General features: G+C 47.1%; 1 protein-coding gene across 3 annotated transcripts in view; it reads left to right on the top strand.

Moving 5' to 3' along the window:
- The window catches only part of b3gntl1 (UDP-GlcNAc:betaGal beta-1,3-N-acetylglucosaminyltransferase-like 1), a 68,649-nt gene that overhangs the window by 38,514 nt on the left and 12,943 nt on the right, over positions 1 to 17,192 (top strand). For 2 of the 3 annotated variants that reach the window (XM_064324743.1, XM_064324745.1), the window contains 2 exons: positions 9,247 to 9,342; positions 12,249 to 12,373. In XM_064324743.1, the coding sequence (XP_064180813.1) occupies positions 9,247 to 9,342; positions 12,249 to 12,373 (221 nt within the window). Of the gene's footprint in view, positions 1 to 2,963; positions 2,984 to 9,246; positions 9,343 to 12,248; positions 12,374 to 17,192 lie in introns of those variants that run through there. The other variant, XM_064324746.1, reaches the window with a different exon arrangement.

Genomic DNA, 17,192 nt, shown 5'->3' with positions numbered 1-17,192 from the left:
AATAAAAGGAGCCTGTGTTCCATTTCCTGTCAGATTAATCACTGGCTAATAAATCACACAAACTCTTTCCATCCCCTCCACCAGCCAGGTTGCTCACTGGAGCGTAATGTGTGGGTCCCGCAGATTATGGGGGGCGGTGGGGGGGGGGGGGTCTGCTCCCAGGTTACTGCTAGAGTAATGCTACGAGTTGTGACAGCTAGTGGGTCAGGCTAGGGCCTCCTTCAGCTCCTGTGCCTCTTTGTGTGTCAGGATAACCCTACACCGCATGATTCTGCAGAAGTTAAAAAAGTATCTCTTGACCTGTGATAACTCACACAGTGCTAAGAGTGCTTTCAGTCTGCGAGATGCGGTTCAGGAGAAAAGTTGTGCAATTTTTCGTTTTCTGTTTCTCAGGTACTGCTGCCAAAATCTCTTTGTTTGCTTAGCCGTTGATACCACTGAGGCGGCAGAGTTTAGCCCAAGAACATCGAATGCGATTGTTTCATAACCGTTCCCAGCGAGACTGTGTCATTCAGGAGTCTCCTTCCAGACTGTTCCTCTGCCCCCCCCCCCTCCCCCCTTCTCTGTGCTCTGGGCCAGCTCTGTAGGCCTTTAACTCTTTAAGGTGTGAGATCCCAAATACGTGATTAGAATATTCTTAACTGATCATTCTAATGCTGAGGTAATTGCTAGTCGCTGCTGGTAACTGAAATGTCTAGAACAATGGCTTACAATGAGAAAAAACATTCCAAAGAACCTACTCTTCTAAAGGCCAGTTCAGATCAATGATTCGCAACGAGGCTGGATGGAACTCGCAAAATTCCAAGACGTCTGATTGTAAAGGTTCTAAAACTGCACTTGGCGATTTGACAAGGTGGGCCTTTTGAGAACCCAGGCAACGGCTTCAGACGCTCTGCAACTAACCAGTTCACACCACTGCAATTCTCTCTGCAACGTTCTAAAACCATTTCGTCTCGTTGCGAATCATTGATCTGAACTGGCCTTAAGGGTTCATCCACGGAAAACCCACAGAGAAGAACTCCGGCCCTTTTCTTTTTTTGGCTAAACAAGTGAGATATGCGGTTTGGAAGCCAGATCAGCAGAAAACGTCAAGCTGCTTTGAAAGTGTCTTTAATCAGAGCTCGCTGTTTTTTTACGGTCAGGGGAGAGATGTGTGAACACAAACCCCGCATTCGCGCACACAGAGGAAGTAAATACACCAAAGAGTGGTCCTGAGTTACCTGACTTAGCTTAGTAATATTTCACCCAAAGGACAACGGCTTTATCCTTGGGCCAAAACACTAGCAACAAGGCCTTTGTCTGTCTGCTTCCAGTGTGCGCTTACGTGTTACGCAAAGTGCATATCGATTCTGACATTAGCTTCTTTAGCGGGTCTTCTCACAGTAACATTTATCCTGCGCAGCGTTGCATTTTATAACTTTTCTGATTATAACTTAAAGAGATCCCTGGTCACTTGCCAGCGCGACTTCTGCGATTGTTGTTCTGGTTGCCATGCAACGCGGAGTTTACTCCCTGCCTCTCAGCCAAATAAAAAATCGTCGGCCTCTTTTCCTCAGATACTTTAAATAAATCGGGGATTTCCTCTTTTAGATAGCGAAAGAACTGTAGACCATCGGTTTGTCTTGCACGTCCCTGTGGCACTGCTATCCTGGTCGGCTGGAGCCATGTCTACTCTTGGGACGGGCGCACGCTTGTGTTAGCTGGAAAGCTATCGCCACATTTAGTTTGTTTTGTCTTTGTCGTTTCAGTTTATTGTTTGTGCCCGGAACCCATGAGAGGTGAAAGGTGAAGATTTTTGTTTGTTTGTTTGTTTGTTTTTGTAAGGAACGCTCTCTCTTTATCGCAAATAAGAACAGCGAGGAAAACTGGAATGACCCGGCAGTTTTCTCCCTCCCAGTCACCCAGCGTGTGAGAGCTAGATGTGAGATATCCGCTAGATATCGCAGGATATAAACATCCTTTCACTGTAATGGAGGAAGTATTGTAATGATAACCGGGGGGCCGAAAGTATGGCATGAAATCCAGCTCACTTATATAAGTCATATTTATTTTTTACTTGGTTTTTTTTGCTCACACAACACATGTACCTTATTTTAGCTGTCACCACACGCAAGATGTGTGGCTGGAAGAAATATGTGGGGAACATCTGCTGAAATTTTATTTCATTGCACGAAGATTAAAAAAATAAATAAAAAATGATTTACTGTGTTGTAGATTGAAACTGGATATTTATTCTTCTGAGTATACACTGGAGATCAAAATAAGCAGAAAGAGGAAAATGCAAAACACGGGTCCTTGAACTTGTGTTCCCAAAAATGAGTGATTTTTAAAAATACTTATAAATCAAAACAACAAAAATGTATGTGAGATTGGAACTAGGACCAGTGAGATTAAAATTTGATAAATTAAATGTGCAAACCATTTAAATTATGTTTTAAAAGATTTGTATCTAAAATGATCCTGCAGTAATGACCATTGGTTTCGTAGTTTGAGGGATTTGGGGGTTCAGAGAGAAAGTAAAGCTGTCCGGTTCGGAATAGTTTGGAACACAGGAACGCCCAGGATTCTGACCCAGGGTTCCCTGCTAAGCCCACATGGAGTCGGAAACTGCTTGGGAGGTGTGCTGGACCATGTAAAGCCTTAACAAGCGATAAATAAAATCTTCAGACCAGCCGTAAGAACGGCGCTGGACTCCTGGGAGGCTGGAGGTGTGCTTCCCCGTGTCGGCTGCTGTGGGCCGAGCGTCTTGCAGCTGGGCTGCGTGCGGTTTGCAGTGGAGACGGGGCAGGGATATTTATACGCTCTGGGAAGTGAAAGTGCACACAGCGGTCCTTTCTAGAGGACATGGAAGTGCGATGAGTCCTTGAGCGGTAGAATTTTGGATATGATTCACACCTCGGAGAAGCACGTCTGTCTCCTCGGCGATCACCTTAGTATGCTATTACGAAACCTAAAACCTGTTACAAAATCTACGTTGGCTGAGGTCAGTATTGCTTAATGGGGCTCCTGATTATACTCCACTTAGCGGGGAGAGGGAGGGCGAGGGAGGGCGAGGGAGGGAAGGTGAAGTGCACAGTCAGCAGTGGCACGGCCTGGATTGGATCAGCACTGTCGGGTTCTTCCCTGAACTGGAGACTTGAGCTGGAAAACACCACCAGAGAGAGTTCAGCCCACTGCCATCCTCCCTCCCTCCGTTTCACCTTCTCTCCCTCTCTCTTCCTCCTTTCATCACTCTCTCTCCCAATCTCCCTGTCTTGCTTTGCATATGTAAATGTGTACGTGTGTGTGTGTGTGTGTGTGTGTGTTTGTGTGTGTACTATGTGTATAGTGGTTACACATTTTTTCAACCCTTTGACTGTAACTGAACTGTAATGGAAAGATCAATACCTGTAAGAAATGCAACTGCAAATGCAAAGACATATGCAAATAAAAACGTGATGTTCTATTTAAAATAGTAAAATTAAACTATCTGCACTATTAAAGAGAATTCTTTTTAATTTTTTTTACATATACTCGCAGGCTAGCAGTGTATACATATACATCCTCTTTATTTATACGCCCAAGACAGTATTGTTGGCATTATCCTCTGGCCTTGATTAGTTACTGCTCTGTAATCTCCTCTAAGCTGCAGTCTGTTCTCATGAGGTGAATTAAGCCACTCATCCCAGCTGACATCCTGCTGCTTGAGTTCTGCAATCTGAACCTTATAAAACCATGTTGCTCTGAGCTATTTCCTGCAGCAGAGAGAAGTGACGTGTGTTCGATGTGGGAATTATTTGTTTAGATTTCCTTGCTTCGTGGTCCTGGAGATTTTTTTTTTTTTTTTTTTAATGTGCGCGTGTGGACTGCGTTTGGGAATTACGGGGTACCGCAAAAAATGGTGTAGAGTTTAGGACTGGTGATTGCGACAGCCAGGTTCGGACCGCAGATCTGAGGACTGAGCTCGGTGGGCCGTGTCCTTGCAGATGTGGGCTCGTGCTTAACATCAGTGTCATTCCGGAATGCCCACTGTCGGCCACTGACTAAGAGCAGGTTTCAGCCAATCCTATGTTTGTGAATCGGTCTTTCCTCAGTCACAGGGAGATTTTCACTTTATATTTTCTTATTTATTGACATTGAACCGCTTTGAGATTCTCAGATATGCTCATGTGGGTAACACGATAACATCTTTGTGTCAGTTAGACCTGCTGATTTGGCCCACCTGATTGTCTTGACTTTTTCTTGCTATGAAGGCGTTGGCGTTTCTTGAGGGCGTTTGAAAGCACATTTTTCTTCTCCCTTGAATTTCGGGGTGTTGCTATGATCAGTTCTACCTCTCATTTCATCTGGAACACAAGTCGCGGTTTTGCCTTCCTCCCGAGTTCCTCACTAAGAGACCCTTGTTATTGTGACCCTTTCTTAAAAGATAGACCCCAGCTACTACGCTGCTGCTGGCCTGTACTGCTGCTTTAATTTTCGTATTCATTTCATGGATTATTTTACTACTGCATAACCCTTAAATCAGGCGTGTGGTTCTGCCGTATTTTGTGTATTGTTCCAAGGTAGCGGTTAAATTAGATCAAGGATTAAGTACGGGGCAGGAATTTCTCTAAGCTCCTTAAATTGGTTTGGTTTGATAAGGGCGGTCTATTCTTGCTGTGTTTGGATGAGGCTGGGGATTTTGGAGGCTTTGGGGTGGAGGCTTTACAGATGGGAGTGGGTTTACAGTGCGGTGCGGGCCGCCTGATTTCAGGGAGAGAGGGCAGGCGAGAGGGGAAGAGCTCTGTCCTGTGGTCAGAACGCAAGAGTAGCCCCGGACTGAAAACACGCCTGCGTACACTTTAAACTCAACACTAACACTGAACTCTGACCCATTATCGTGTCTTACCTGTGCTATATTTGTCACTACATCCTCAAAATCATTTGCTGTGAATAATAGCTTTTTTTTTTTGGAATGTTAGTGTTCCATGACCAGCAATGATTGTTACATCAGCATTAGAATGTTCAGTTAAGAACATTCTAACCGTGCTTATTGTCTGAACATTTATGTGTGAACTGTTGTAAGTGGCTCTGCTTAGGAGCCTTTGCTAAGTGGCGGAATGTGAGTGTGTGTCTGTCACGTGGCCCCCCGGCGTCGGGCCCTTTCAGGGATCTCAGCAGCACGGCTCACACGTGCCGGCGCGCTCTCTTGTCTCTTCATCACTTCCTGTTTTGTGATGCCACCGGCAGATTGCCCGGGAACACGACTTCCCGTCCTGATGCAGCTCTTCCGGCTCGGGAGGCTGCGCTGGCCAACCGCTGCGCTGGCCGAATCAAGCCCTGTGGCTGCTGTGTCTGAAGAGCAAAGGTCCTTGAGTTGTGTTTAGGGGCAGAACTGAAGCAGAATGAATTTGGGCGGGTGTGGGGGCATTTCGAGAACCAGGGGGCTAAACTGAGGGGAGGAGACCTGGAGGTTTGAGGGAAGACCAAGAGAGAGAGAGACCTACACATAGAGAGTTGTGAGCAGAGAGACAGGAGAATCACCTTACGGATAAAGCACACACACACTTACACACACGTATACTCACACACACGCGCACGCACACACACACACACACACACACAGCCTGAAGCAACAGCCAAGCTGTGATTTATGACCCCAACCTGTCTCTCGCTCCGGGAGAACCAGGCAAACTGGCAAACAGGGCTCCCAAACAGCCAATAGCGGTACTGTGAGCGTGCCACATCTAAGCCGCTGATAACGTCACTGTTAAATTAGCCTTTTTTTACCTGCTGAAGGACTGCAGGTCAAAACTGGCCAATAGCTGAATCTGCCACTGATACATAGACACTGCTGCGGAAATGGTGATTGGTTGAATGAATCTAACAGATGCATTTAAATAACAACACTAAAACATAACAACACTAGTGTGAACATGTTTGCTCTCCCACCCCTCCCAAACCCCCTATCCCCCCCCCCCTTCCCAGAATGGATCAAACTCAGGAGGAGGAATAAATAAAGACCTGGTCTGAGGCCCCGCCCCCGTTGGCACGGCGATGTTATTGGAGCATGCGGGCGAGCAGGTTCTGTGTTTGCTTCGGGAGTCCCCTTAGGTCAGACGGGGAAAGTACAGAGAGGCACCTTCTCAGGATCCCTCACCCCCTCCATCCCCAACCCCCTGTACAGACGCCTAACCATGCTGCCTTCATGTCCTGGGGGTTGGGGATGGAGGAGGGGGTGGGTCGGGGCGGGGAGTTGTTTAAAGCTCCTCTCAGTCTTTGCTTGCATCATGACAGTCATGACAGGTGAAAGGCCTGAGTCAGACGCTCTCGGGATGGGGGCGGGGTCGTTGGGAAGGGCTCAGATTTGGGGCCTGCTTGGTTTCCTCTTGAATTTGAATATGGGGTGAATTGCTGTGATTTGAATGTGAGATAATTATACACATGCTAGCGCAGAAACTGTTAAATGCGGACTTTGGTGTGTGTGTGCATGTGTGCGCGTGTGTGTGCATGTATGTGTGTGTGCTTTTGGGTATGTGTGTTAGTGTGTGTGTTTGTGTATGTGTGTGTGTGTAAGAGTGTGTGTGTGTGTGTATGTGTGTGAATGTGTGTGTGTATGTATGTGTGTGTGTGTGTGTGTGCGCGCGCGTGCTTGTTTTATGTGTGTATTTGTGTGCGTGTGAGAACAGCAAAGGAACAGGGTTGCTCTCTCTCTCATAAACACACTTTCATTCACTTCCTGTCCATCAACACTCCATGACGCCAACCCCCCTCCCCTTTTCCTCCCTCCCTCTCCCCCTCTTCCTCCCTCCTTCCCTCCCTCCTTCCACCTGTAAGAGTGACTCACGCTGTGCAGACAAGTGCAGGAGCAGGTGAATAATGAGGGCTGGCTCAGACAGAGTCAAGTCCTGTCTTGAAGGAGTTTCTGTCTTGGCACAGCAGTGGACACAGTCACAGGTGTACGTACGCACACACACACACAATTTGCCGTCGTTGACATTGCGAAACAAACCCCTATTGTTATCCTGGGTTTCGTTTATTCATCTAGATTTCACATAATATTTTAATAGATCTGACCTTCAAAGTTGAAAGCTTTTTTGTGAGTATGTCTTGTGAAGATAGAAGGCCGTAACTAGTCTGCAGGCAGAACCTTGTACGAGGCATTTGTACAGTTTAGAAAAATATGTTGTATCGGTTCACTATGTATTTTTGGATATGCATATACTAGTACTTTAGTACCAGCATGTTAGGACTTCATGGGAATAACAGGCTCCGCAAACTCAGCGTTTGAGAGAAAGGGCTTTTAAAAGCTGTATTTAAAACAAACAGCTTTGTGGCGCTCGGTGCTGAACTGCAGTGAAGGGGCCTTCAAAAGCTTTAATTAAAATGGCGGGCTTTGTTTGCGGTGCTGCGGGCTGGAACCCCAGAGGTCAAAAAAATGAGAGCGCTCCTAAAAATGCGGCCAATCAGGGAAGCCCGGGCCCCGGACGGGCCTGCGTCTCCTCGCGCCACTCTGGGAAGCATGTGACCGCGCCTCCGCGTGCGCCGCATCGCGTGCCTCCCACCCTGTCGCGTGTCGCGTCTCCCGTGTGTTTGTGCGCCGGTGCGCTCGCTGCCGTGCGTCACAGTGAACCTCGTGTGCCGTCTCAGCAAAAAACAAACTAAAAACAAAGCATTGCTCAGCTCTGAATCTGCTGCACTGGCCTGATCTAGCAGGATCCCAGGGTGCGATCCCTTCTCTGGCATTGATTTAACAGGCCTCTTCACATGCCATTTCTTACCAGGATATTTAACTGGAAAATATTCAGCCTCCTTCATGAAAGATCTGCGCTTAACATTTTTGTAGTACTTTTCCAGTTTAAGCCATTTTTCCAGAGCGCCTTGCATTCCTTCTGTGTACCGTCCATTCATACGGCTCGGTGCTTAAACAAGCAATTCAGGTTTAGTACTTTAGTACTTAAGGGCACAGCCGCAGTCCCCCACCGAGGATTCGAACTAGCAACCTGCGAACCCAGTTCTCTAACTGTTGTGCTACACCCGCTGAGGGTAGGGTGAGGTTAAAAGATTTAAATGTTTTGGGATGAGGTCATCTGTGTAATGACGTTTTTATGCAGAACAACACAGATTGTGGTCTTTTGTACCTGACTCACCAGTGTCGCCGCAGGTGTGCAAGGTCATTGGAGAGAATCTGCCGATCGGAGCCTCCATCAATGTGTTAAGCGTCTTCATTTTTGGCAGTAGATGCAGAAAGTAATACTGTGTGCTTTTTTTAAAAAAGGATTGTGCTCTTATTTCATCCCCGCGGGTTATTAACAGGTTTACGTGAACAGAATACAGAAGAAAAATTAGAAGCGAGCCTCGTGACTGAAAAGACGTGCTCTCCCCAGGCTGTAGACTAGTTGTAAACCATTAGGACCAGTTTACCTCGGTATAGTAAACTTCCCTGTTCTGTTGAGTATGGTGACTGGGACTTTGTTTATGAGCCGTGAGCTGAATGTGCTGTATGTGAGCGTAGGATATCTGTGTCTGCGTCTACCTCTCCATGTGTCTGGCAATTGAAGCACTCTGTCTGTTAATGCGTATAGGCATTCATGACTGTGTGTGTGTGTGTGTGTGTGTGTGTGTATGCATGTCTGCAGTGAGTCCATATTCCTCTTCTCCCCCCCCCCCGCCTCTCTCTGTCCTTCCCTCGAAACTGCGTGACTCAGGAGGATGACTGTTTTGAGATGGGGGCAGTGGGGGGGTCCCCCCCATCCTCAGGAGAGCTGGTGCTGTGGCCCTGCTCATCACACAGGGTGTGACTGCACGTTAGAGCAGATCCCAGCGTGGGTGTTTGACTGGCAGACGGGTGGGCGTGTGCAACAGTCTGGTGGGTGTGTCGCACGTGGAAAGTGACAGCCGAGCGGGTGTGGCCAGGGATAGCCAATCAGGGCGCTCTCACGCTCTGCTGTACAGGCTGCTACGTAGAGCTCTTCAGTCAGAGCAGTATGGGGATGCATGGGTGTGGGCGTTTGCCTACACAGATGTACACGCTCACCATCCCCCCCACCTCCCCCACCCTGTGCGCATGCATTCATGTCCGTTTTCTTGTGTGTGTGTGTGTGTGTCTCCACGTATGTACATAGGTGTATGCACACATGTCTGTAATTGTGTGTGTGTGTGTATGTATGTGTGTGTGTGTGTGTGTGTGTGCATGCAAGTGTGTATGTAGTTCAGTTTTAATATCAGTAGGTATTTAACAGGTGTGTTTAACAGTTGATTTACAGGTGTCTGCTCTGTGTTGGTCAGGTGTACACCTCCCATGGTCCCACGGTCATCATGCCTACCTGGTTCTTCTCCCGCCGCTGGTTCCATAAGGTGGGAATCTTTGATGAAGGTGGAAAGGTGAGGCACGCCCACAGAACTGAATGACCCAATCAGAATTTATGTGAACTTATACAGTCCTTACATCACTGACAGTGTTCCCGAAGCCTTACTGCTGACATACGCAGTTACATTGCGTGTGTGCGTGTGTATGTGTGTGTGTGTGTGTGTTTGTCTGTGTGCGTGTGTGTGTGTGCAGTATATGTATATGTTCATATGTCCTCAGTGTGTGATGCTGCAGACGATTTTCATACCTGGAATTGAATACGCATTTTACATGTTATTCATTCATAGCGTTGGTAAAAGAAGCAGTTTGTGTTAAGTACTTTAGCTTGAACTGTAAAAGAACAGTGTCCCCACCAGAGATTCAAACCTGCAACCCTTCTGGTGTGAAGCCTGCTACTCTAATCACTACTCCAGACCGCTGTCTCAACTCATGTGTCTAAATATAGAAGGCAGACCACCCAGGAGGTCTGTAGATATAACAAAACCCCCCAAACAAATCATTTCTCAACAGGATCCTTCTACTGTTACTCCCGACAACCAAGAGCCTGGCTTCATACTGTAGCTCTGAGCTTTAAGGTGTAAAGAGTGTCATGGTGGTTAAGGAACTGGGCTTGTAACCAAGGTGCCAAGTTCCATTCCCAGATAGGACACTGCCCTTGTGCCCTTGAGAAAGGTGTTTGACCTGAATCCCTTCAGTAAAATATCCAGCTGTGTAAATAAATTGTTTTTAAGAGAATGCACTATAAGCCGTGTGAGTTGCTCTGGATAAGAGCATCGGCTAGATTGGAGAAATGTACTGTACATGTAAAACAGTGGGAGCAGGTTTTATTATAAGCTGTGGGTCCAGATAAGGAAGCAGTACGATACGTGAAAGAGAGGTTTCACGTCCTCAACCTTTCACTCATTTACCAATGAGGCACGTAACATTGCGAGACCAGTCTTGAGTTAAAAGGTGCAAATAGATATTTATTTTTTTACAAAAAGCTAAACAAAATAAATACATTTAAGAACAAAAGGATGGTAAGCTCCTGGGCCAACCACGCAAACTAACCAAAGCCGAACTAAGCCACTGAACTGAACTAGAGAAACACACGATATGTGGGGTTGCTGTCCTCTTCCAGCCATTGGGGAACCTTAAATAGGCATCCCAATCGTGCATAGCCTGCATTGCTTCAGTATATATGCAGCTGTATAAATGGATTCAGTGTAAATGCTGTGTGAAAAGTTGTGTAAGTCGCTCTGGATAACATCATCTGCTAAATGGCTGTAATGTAATTGGAGAGATAGAGTGAGAGGGAGAGAAAGATAGATAGAGAGAGAGAGAGAGAGATGGGGACATGTAACGAGGAGGTGTGTTTTCATTACTGTGGAGAGACTACTAGAAGCTCTGTTCTGCATCATGGTGTTCTGCTGTTGTGTGTGCATTGCGGTTTACAGTGTACTTGATTCAGCCAACTTTCATCCTCAACTGCGATTGGCAGATTAAAAGCAAGTGTTACTTTTATTTTCCGGAAGCACAGTTCAGTGATTCCGTTCAGCAATCAGCCTAAATTAATTCACCAACCTGTGCGTTCGAAGAGAAAAGGTTTGTGATGCCTTCGTTTATATTTAGGTCATAGTTGAGGACGATCGTTGCTTAAACCCAGGCCTTTGTTCAGTCATGAAAAAGGCGTGGCAAGCTCTGGGTGTGCTTGCCGGTTCGTTTTTTCCTCAAAAGTGCTCTCGTTAATCAAAGGTTACAGCTTTCATTAAACGAGTAAACATCCGAGCTGTAACGGAATTTGAGTTTGGCAGATGCGGAGGATTAACCCTTTCCCTTTTTCCCCTGCACCTGTCCTTCAATAGTCCCTCGCTTATCTGGCGCTTAGGCGCTGGATGTGAAGGCGTGCCGTTGCTGATGACTTCAGGGAACGCAGAAGAAGGGAATGCGCGTTGTCCTGAGCAACGTAGGCTCACGGCCCGCAAGTCGAACGAACCGCTTCGCACTCGACCGAGAAAAGTTTATTTAGCGTTAGTTTAAAAAATTTTCTGTGCACATCTGAGATGATGTTTTAGTCACAGCTGTGCAGGAGGAACAAAAAAATGTTGAAGAATTGGGCCTACGCAGCACACTAGAATCCCGTCAACTGTTTCTGTTTTAGCGACAGAGACGTCCATTGTGAAAACCTCTGGGTGAACCCTGCAGAAGTGCACTGAGCACCCAGATCCTGTCTAATTAGCTCTGCGGCTGAGCACGTTGCTGCGCGTATCACATGCTCCTTTCAAAGCGCCTGCGCTCCCAATCTGTGTTATTTTTAGCCGAAATGAATGTGTGCGCCGTGTGTAATTACCGCACTGGACATTCAAATGTGTGTGAGATTTCTGTTTGGAAACGGCGCCCCTGATCGTTGCCAGGCCAGTACTTTAACCGTTTGACCGCCAGGGTTAGGAAAGTATTTGCACAGCCGAGGCAAACGGTTTATGAGGACTTCCTGTCTGAGTTCCTCTGTTTACTGCCAACCGGTTTACTGCTGCCTGTTGTATCTGACCAATCAGAGTTGAGGGCGCACTATATGTTTATCGGTAACTGTAGCCGTCCATAGCATTCATAAAACTGAGTCACATTGAACTATTTAGAAATTTTGTGAGATTAAATTGAATCATGATGGCCGTATTCAAATGTAAACAGGAGCAACAGAAGTCCTGTTTGTCAGCCTTATGCTTGATGAGGAGTTGTCCTTTAAGTGTTGTACACAAAGTATAATATGGTTGCCATGTAGATCAGTGGCATAAGTGGCTGATCCTTTAACAGTGTTATATTGACTGTTATTGGAGCAGTGTTAAACATGGCTGATCCAGGAATAGCGTTATAGTTGACTGTTATGGGAGCATTGTTAAAAGTGGCTGATCCAGGCTCAGTGATGCCCTCTCTTTTGTTTCAGGGTGTCCCAGAGGACCTGCTCTTTTTCTACCAGAATCTTCGTTTGGGAGGAGGAGTGGTTCGCCTGGAAGAGTGTCTCCTTGTGTACCGCTACCATGAGCTAGCTGCCAGCCACTTCGTACTGGAGTCAGTATCTGCCACAGTATCTACCATTCACACCCTGACACACACACACACACACACACACACACACACACACTTACACGCACTCACACACTCACTCACACACACACACGGACATACACGTGCACCCAGGCAGGTTGCATCTGTGATTCAGTACTCTATTAGTCGGCCTAGAGCTCTCTTCTTCAGCCACTGCTATCACTGCATGCCATTAAGTAATTAAATCCATCACTCATTACTCCATTACCTGGCCTGCCTGTGAGCAGAGTTTAATCAGTCCGTGACAGGTTGCTGTGCTTTCACAACAGAAACATTTGCCCCGTATCTATGAAAAGAGGGAAAGAGGCTCTCGGGTAATGGGTGAGTGCTGTGGCACGTCCATACACAGCCACGGAACAAGAGAGAGAGACAAGAGAGGGAGAGTGGGGGGGGGGAGAGAGAGGGAGAGGGAGGGAGAGAGAGAGAGAGAGAGACGTGGAGGTAATTAGGCAGGGTGTTTGACCGTGCGGCTAAGGCTGTACCACTCCCCTTCAGCAGTGCTCTACAGCATGGACGAGGGCAAAGGTCACCATCATTTGCGCAAATGAGGAATCCTGTTTAATGCTATGTCTCTGTCCTTGTGCATGTGTGTGTGCATGTGTGTGTGCGTGCGTGTGTGTGTGTGTGTGTCTGTGTGTGTGTGTGTGTGTGCGTGCGTGCGTGTGTGTGTATGTGTGTGCGTGTAGAGATTTGAGTAGCAAATGGGTTTGAGGATGTTGTGTTAGATGCAGGGCTAGTAAATCCATGATAAATGCTTTGAGTTCAACATTATTTGAGCTGTACTGCAGTGTGAGTAGCTGTGTTTTCAGTGTGCTACAGAAGATGGGCAGTGACTCTCGCAGGGAGCTCAGTCCACCACTAGGGTGCAGAGTAGAAGAGAGACGTGACTGAGAGGAGGGATTCACTAGGGAGGGGACAGTAAGGTGACATCATGTTGTGTAAAAAAAAAAGAAGCGGGAACATCTACGCGCTTTTCCGCACACTTGCTGGTGGTCTGTGTGCCACCGCCAACCCCAGGTACCCCTCACCAACCCCAGGTACCCTTCGCCAACCCCAACACCAACCCCAAGCACCCTTCGCCAACCCCTCCACCATCCTCAGCTACCCCTCACCAACCACAGGTACCCTTTGCCAACCCCTCCACCAACCCCAGGTACCCTTCACCAACCCCAGTTTCCCCTCACCAACCACAGGTACCCTTTGCCAACCCCAGGTACCCTTCCATACCCCCTTCACCAACCCTAGTTTCCCCTCACCAACCCCAGGTACCCTTTGCCAACCCCCGGTACCCTTCACCAACTACAGGTACCCTTTGCCAACTCCACCGCCAATCCCACGTACCCTTCACCAGCCCCAGGTACCCTTTGCCAACTCCACCGCCAACCCCAGGTACCCTTAGCCAACCCCAGATACCCTTCCCCAACCCCAGGTACCGTTCACCAACCACATGTACCCTTCCCCAACCCCAGATATCCTTCCCAGCCCCAGGTACCCTTTGCCAACTCCACCGCCAACCCCAGGTACCCTTCCCCAACCCCAGATACCCTTCCCCAACCCCAGGTACTGTTCACCAACCACATGTACCCTTCCCCAACCCCAGATATCCTTCACCAACCAAAGGTATCCTTCCCCAACCATAGGTACCCTTCGCCAACCTCAGGGCCTCGCACTCCGATGGCGCTCGGCTCATACGGCTGCGCAGTGCGGTCTGTTTCACGCCGCACCCCCACCTCTTCCTCTGAACCCCCAAGTTATCTGCGAGAGGCCCCAGGTCGCTGTGCATCGCACGCCCTGGTTTGGGCGGCAGTGGCGGAAAAAAGGGCCCTTTTTAAAATGGAACCCAGGAAGGCGGTTTTGTTTTGTTTGGCTGAACCCGAGCGCACGCCAGAGACACTTTATCCTTTTATGAGATATCTGAGATATCTGAAAAGCTCTCTCTCCCAGGCTCTGGAGGCTCTGAAACCTGAGGACGAAGACCTGAGGAGAAGGAGGAGGAGGTGGAGGAGGAGGTGAAAGCTGGCCCTCGTTACCCTAAATCATGCTGACCGCCTGTTTTAGCTCCAGCAGGACTGCTGCTGCAGATGCAGTCATAGCTGGAATATTGTGTGCTGTACACCGTACCTGCGCTGTGCATATCTATCGCCATTATACGTCAATACACCCACAGTATACTGTACATCCAATACTCTCCCACTGCAACTTAAGATAGTAACTTTGAATGCGAGAGCACATTTCACAACTGGGACAGGATGTTTCTACATAAATGGCTTGGGTTCAAATGGTCTTTGTGCTCCAGTTGTTTTTCTGGTTAATCTGTTTTCAAGTTACCCAGGTATAGATTCTTTGAATATATTATTGTCTTGGCTTTTCTGCGCCATTCAGTAGCTGAGCCGAAGCACAGCACTTTTTTGCACTTTCTTTTCTCTGAATATATTCCTCTTCTCCCAGTGGGCCTTTTGTTCAGTACAGGGCAATCTCAGCTGCTCTCTCACCTGACTTTGACCCCAGGTAGAGTACCGAGAGACTGGGGATTCCACATTTAGAGTGCTGAGAGTCTTAAGATTCCACAGATAGATTACTGAGAGACTTAGGATTCCACAGGTAGAATTATGAGAGACTTAGGATTCCACAGGTAGAATATTGAGAGACTTAGGATTCCACAGGTAGAACATTGAGAGATTTAAGACTCCACAGGTAGAATACTGAGAGACCTAAAACTGCAAGTTGAATACTGAGTGACTCTATGGGTTGTTTTTTGTGTGTCTCCCACTTTTTGTTTTTTAAAGCATTGAGACACCAGTTCATCCAGTGAGAGCACAGGCCCCTACCCGCCCTGCAGTTGTTTTTCTGTGGCTCAGAGGGTTGAGTGACGGCGTTTGAGTGGGACTTGTCCGGCACTGCCAGACACACACATTGTGTTTGTGTTCGCTCACCTCCTGTCAGCAACACCGCCTCTCTCCTCCGCACGCATGCCAAGAGGGGCGGCCATTTCATAACTATCAGCCAAGTTTCTGGGTTTTTTCTCTCCTCTCTATGCTGCCTCTGAATGGGTGCAGAAAAATTATTTTTAATATGACTCTTTTTTTCTAAATTTGTGTATTTTTGTAGTTGTCTCCTGACACACTTCCACATAGCTCCTAGTTCTGATGAAAGCTGGAAGAGGTGTTGAAAAACATTGAGGCAGGAAGTGGAGTTTTTTTTTTTTCCTTTGTCCACGAGAAGCTAAAGGAAATGATGTGCTGATAAGTGGAGCGCGACACCATTTCAGGATTTTCAGAGAGAGAGAGATACAGATAGAGAGAGAGAGGTACAGATAGAGCCAGCGGAGGAGGATGATGGGAAAAGAACATCTCCCAGGCAGCAAACGCGTGTCTCTCATACTGCTTTTTGGAAAAAGTTGGCACTTGTTTGTGATTGATTTAAGATACTGGCTCATAGACATAAGAGATAACCACAGCTCTAAATATAGGCTCACAGACAGAGATAACCACAGCCTCTAGATACTGGCACACAGACTGAGATAACCACAGCTCTAGATACAGGCTCACAGACAGAGATAACCGCAGCCCCTATATACTGGCTCTCAGAGAGATAACCACAGCTCTAGATACTGGCTCACAAACAGAGATAACCACAGCTGTAGATACAGGCTCACAGACAGAGATTACCACAGCCACTAGATACTGGCTCACAGACAGGGATAATCACAGACCTAAAAACTGAACTCAGAAACTGAAATAATCACAGCCTTAGAACCTTGGCTCACTGACTGGGATCATCACAGCCAAGAGTCTGGCTCACAAACAGGGATAACCACATCTGTAGATACTGGCTCACAGGCAGAGATAACCACAGCCCCTAGATACTGGCTCACAGACGGGGATAATCACAGACCTGAAAACTGAGCCCCGAAACAGATCATCACAGCCTTAGGACCTTGGCTCACTGACTTGGATCATCACTGCCAAGAGTCTGGCTCACAGACAGGGATAATCACAGACCTATAAACTGACCTCACATACCAATATGATCACAGCCTTTGATATGGGACTCACAGACAGTGGCAGCTGGCTGTTGATAATTGGTTGGTGCTCTGTGGAAGAAGTGTTTTATCTCAGTTTTTTGTCTCTTCCAGCTTAAATATGGCCTGTCTATCTCCTGTCTCCTCTCCGTAGGATCTCAGCATTATCTTGGAAATTCTAAAGTTTGTCAGTTGTCAGTATGTCTGGCATTCAAGGCCTTTTTAAAGCATTTTTTCCTGGTTTCCTGTTATATAGTGAAACCACAGTTACTCTTTCCCTGTTCATCAGTAATGTGAGTTGGTTGAATGATTAAAGATGCAGACGTGTGTGAAACCAGGAAATAGTGCTTAGTCACCGACCTTCCTGTCCATGCCCAGAGCATGCGTCAGTTGCACTTTGAGTTCTTTATTGGCAGAAGAGACAGGGCCTGGTGGATATGGTCATTCTGTAGGCTTCTGCAGTTGTCATCAATGATTCTGTTTGTGTGCTTGAGTGTTCAATTGGTTCTTATCTGATGTTTGACCTGGTGAACGGTGTGAAAGAGACGTTCCTGTGTGTGTGTGCGCGTGTGTGTGTGTCTATTAATCAGGAAAAGACCCAGTAATGAGCTAGCTTGATGGTGATAATGGTGATATCATTTCATTTTCATTTTATTTTTTATGTTTGTGATAATGATGATGATGATTATTATTATGATGATGCTGATGATGATGATGGTGGTGTTGGTAATAGTGATGATGATTATGATGATTATAACAGTG

This window comes from Anguilla rostrata, chromosome 2, assembly GCF_018555375.3.
Source record: "Anguilla rostrata isolate EN2019 chromosome 2, ASM1855537v3, whole genome shotgun sequence".
Taxonomy (NCBI): Eukaryota; Metazoa; Chordata; class Actinopteri; order Anguilliformes; family Anguillidae; genus Anguilla; species Anguilla rostrata.
This window is presented reverse-complemented; position numbering and strand designations above follow the sequence as displayed.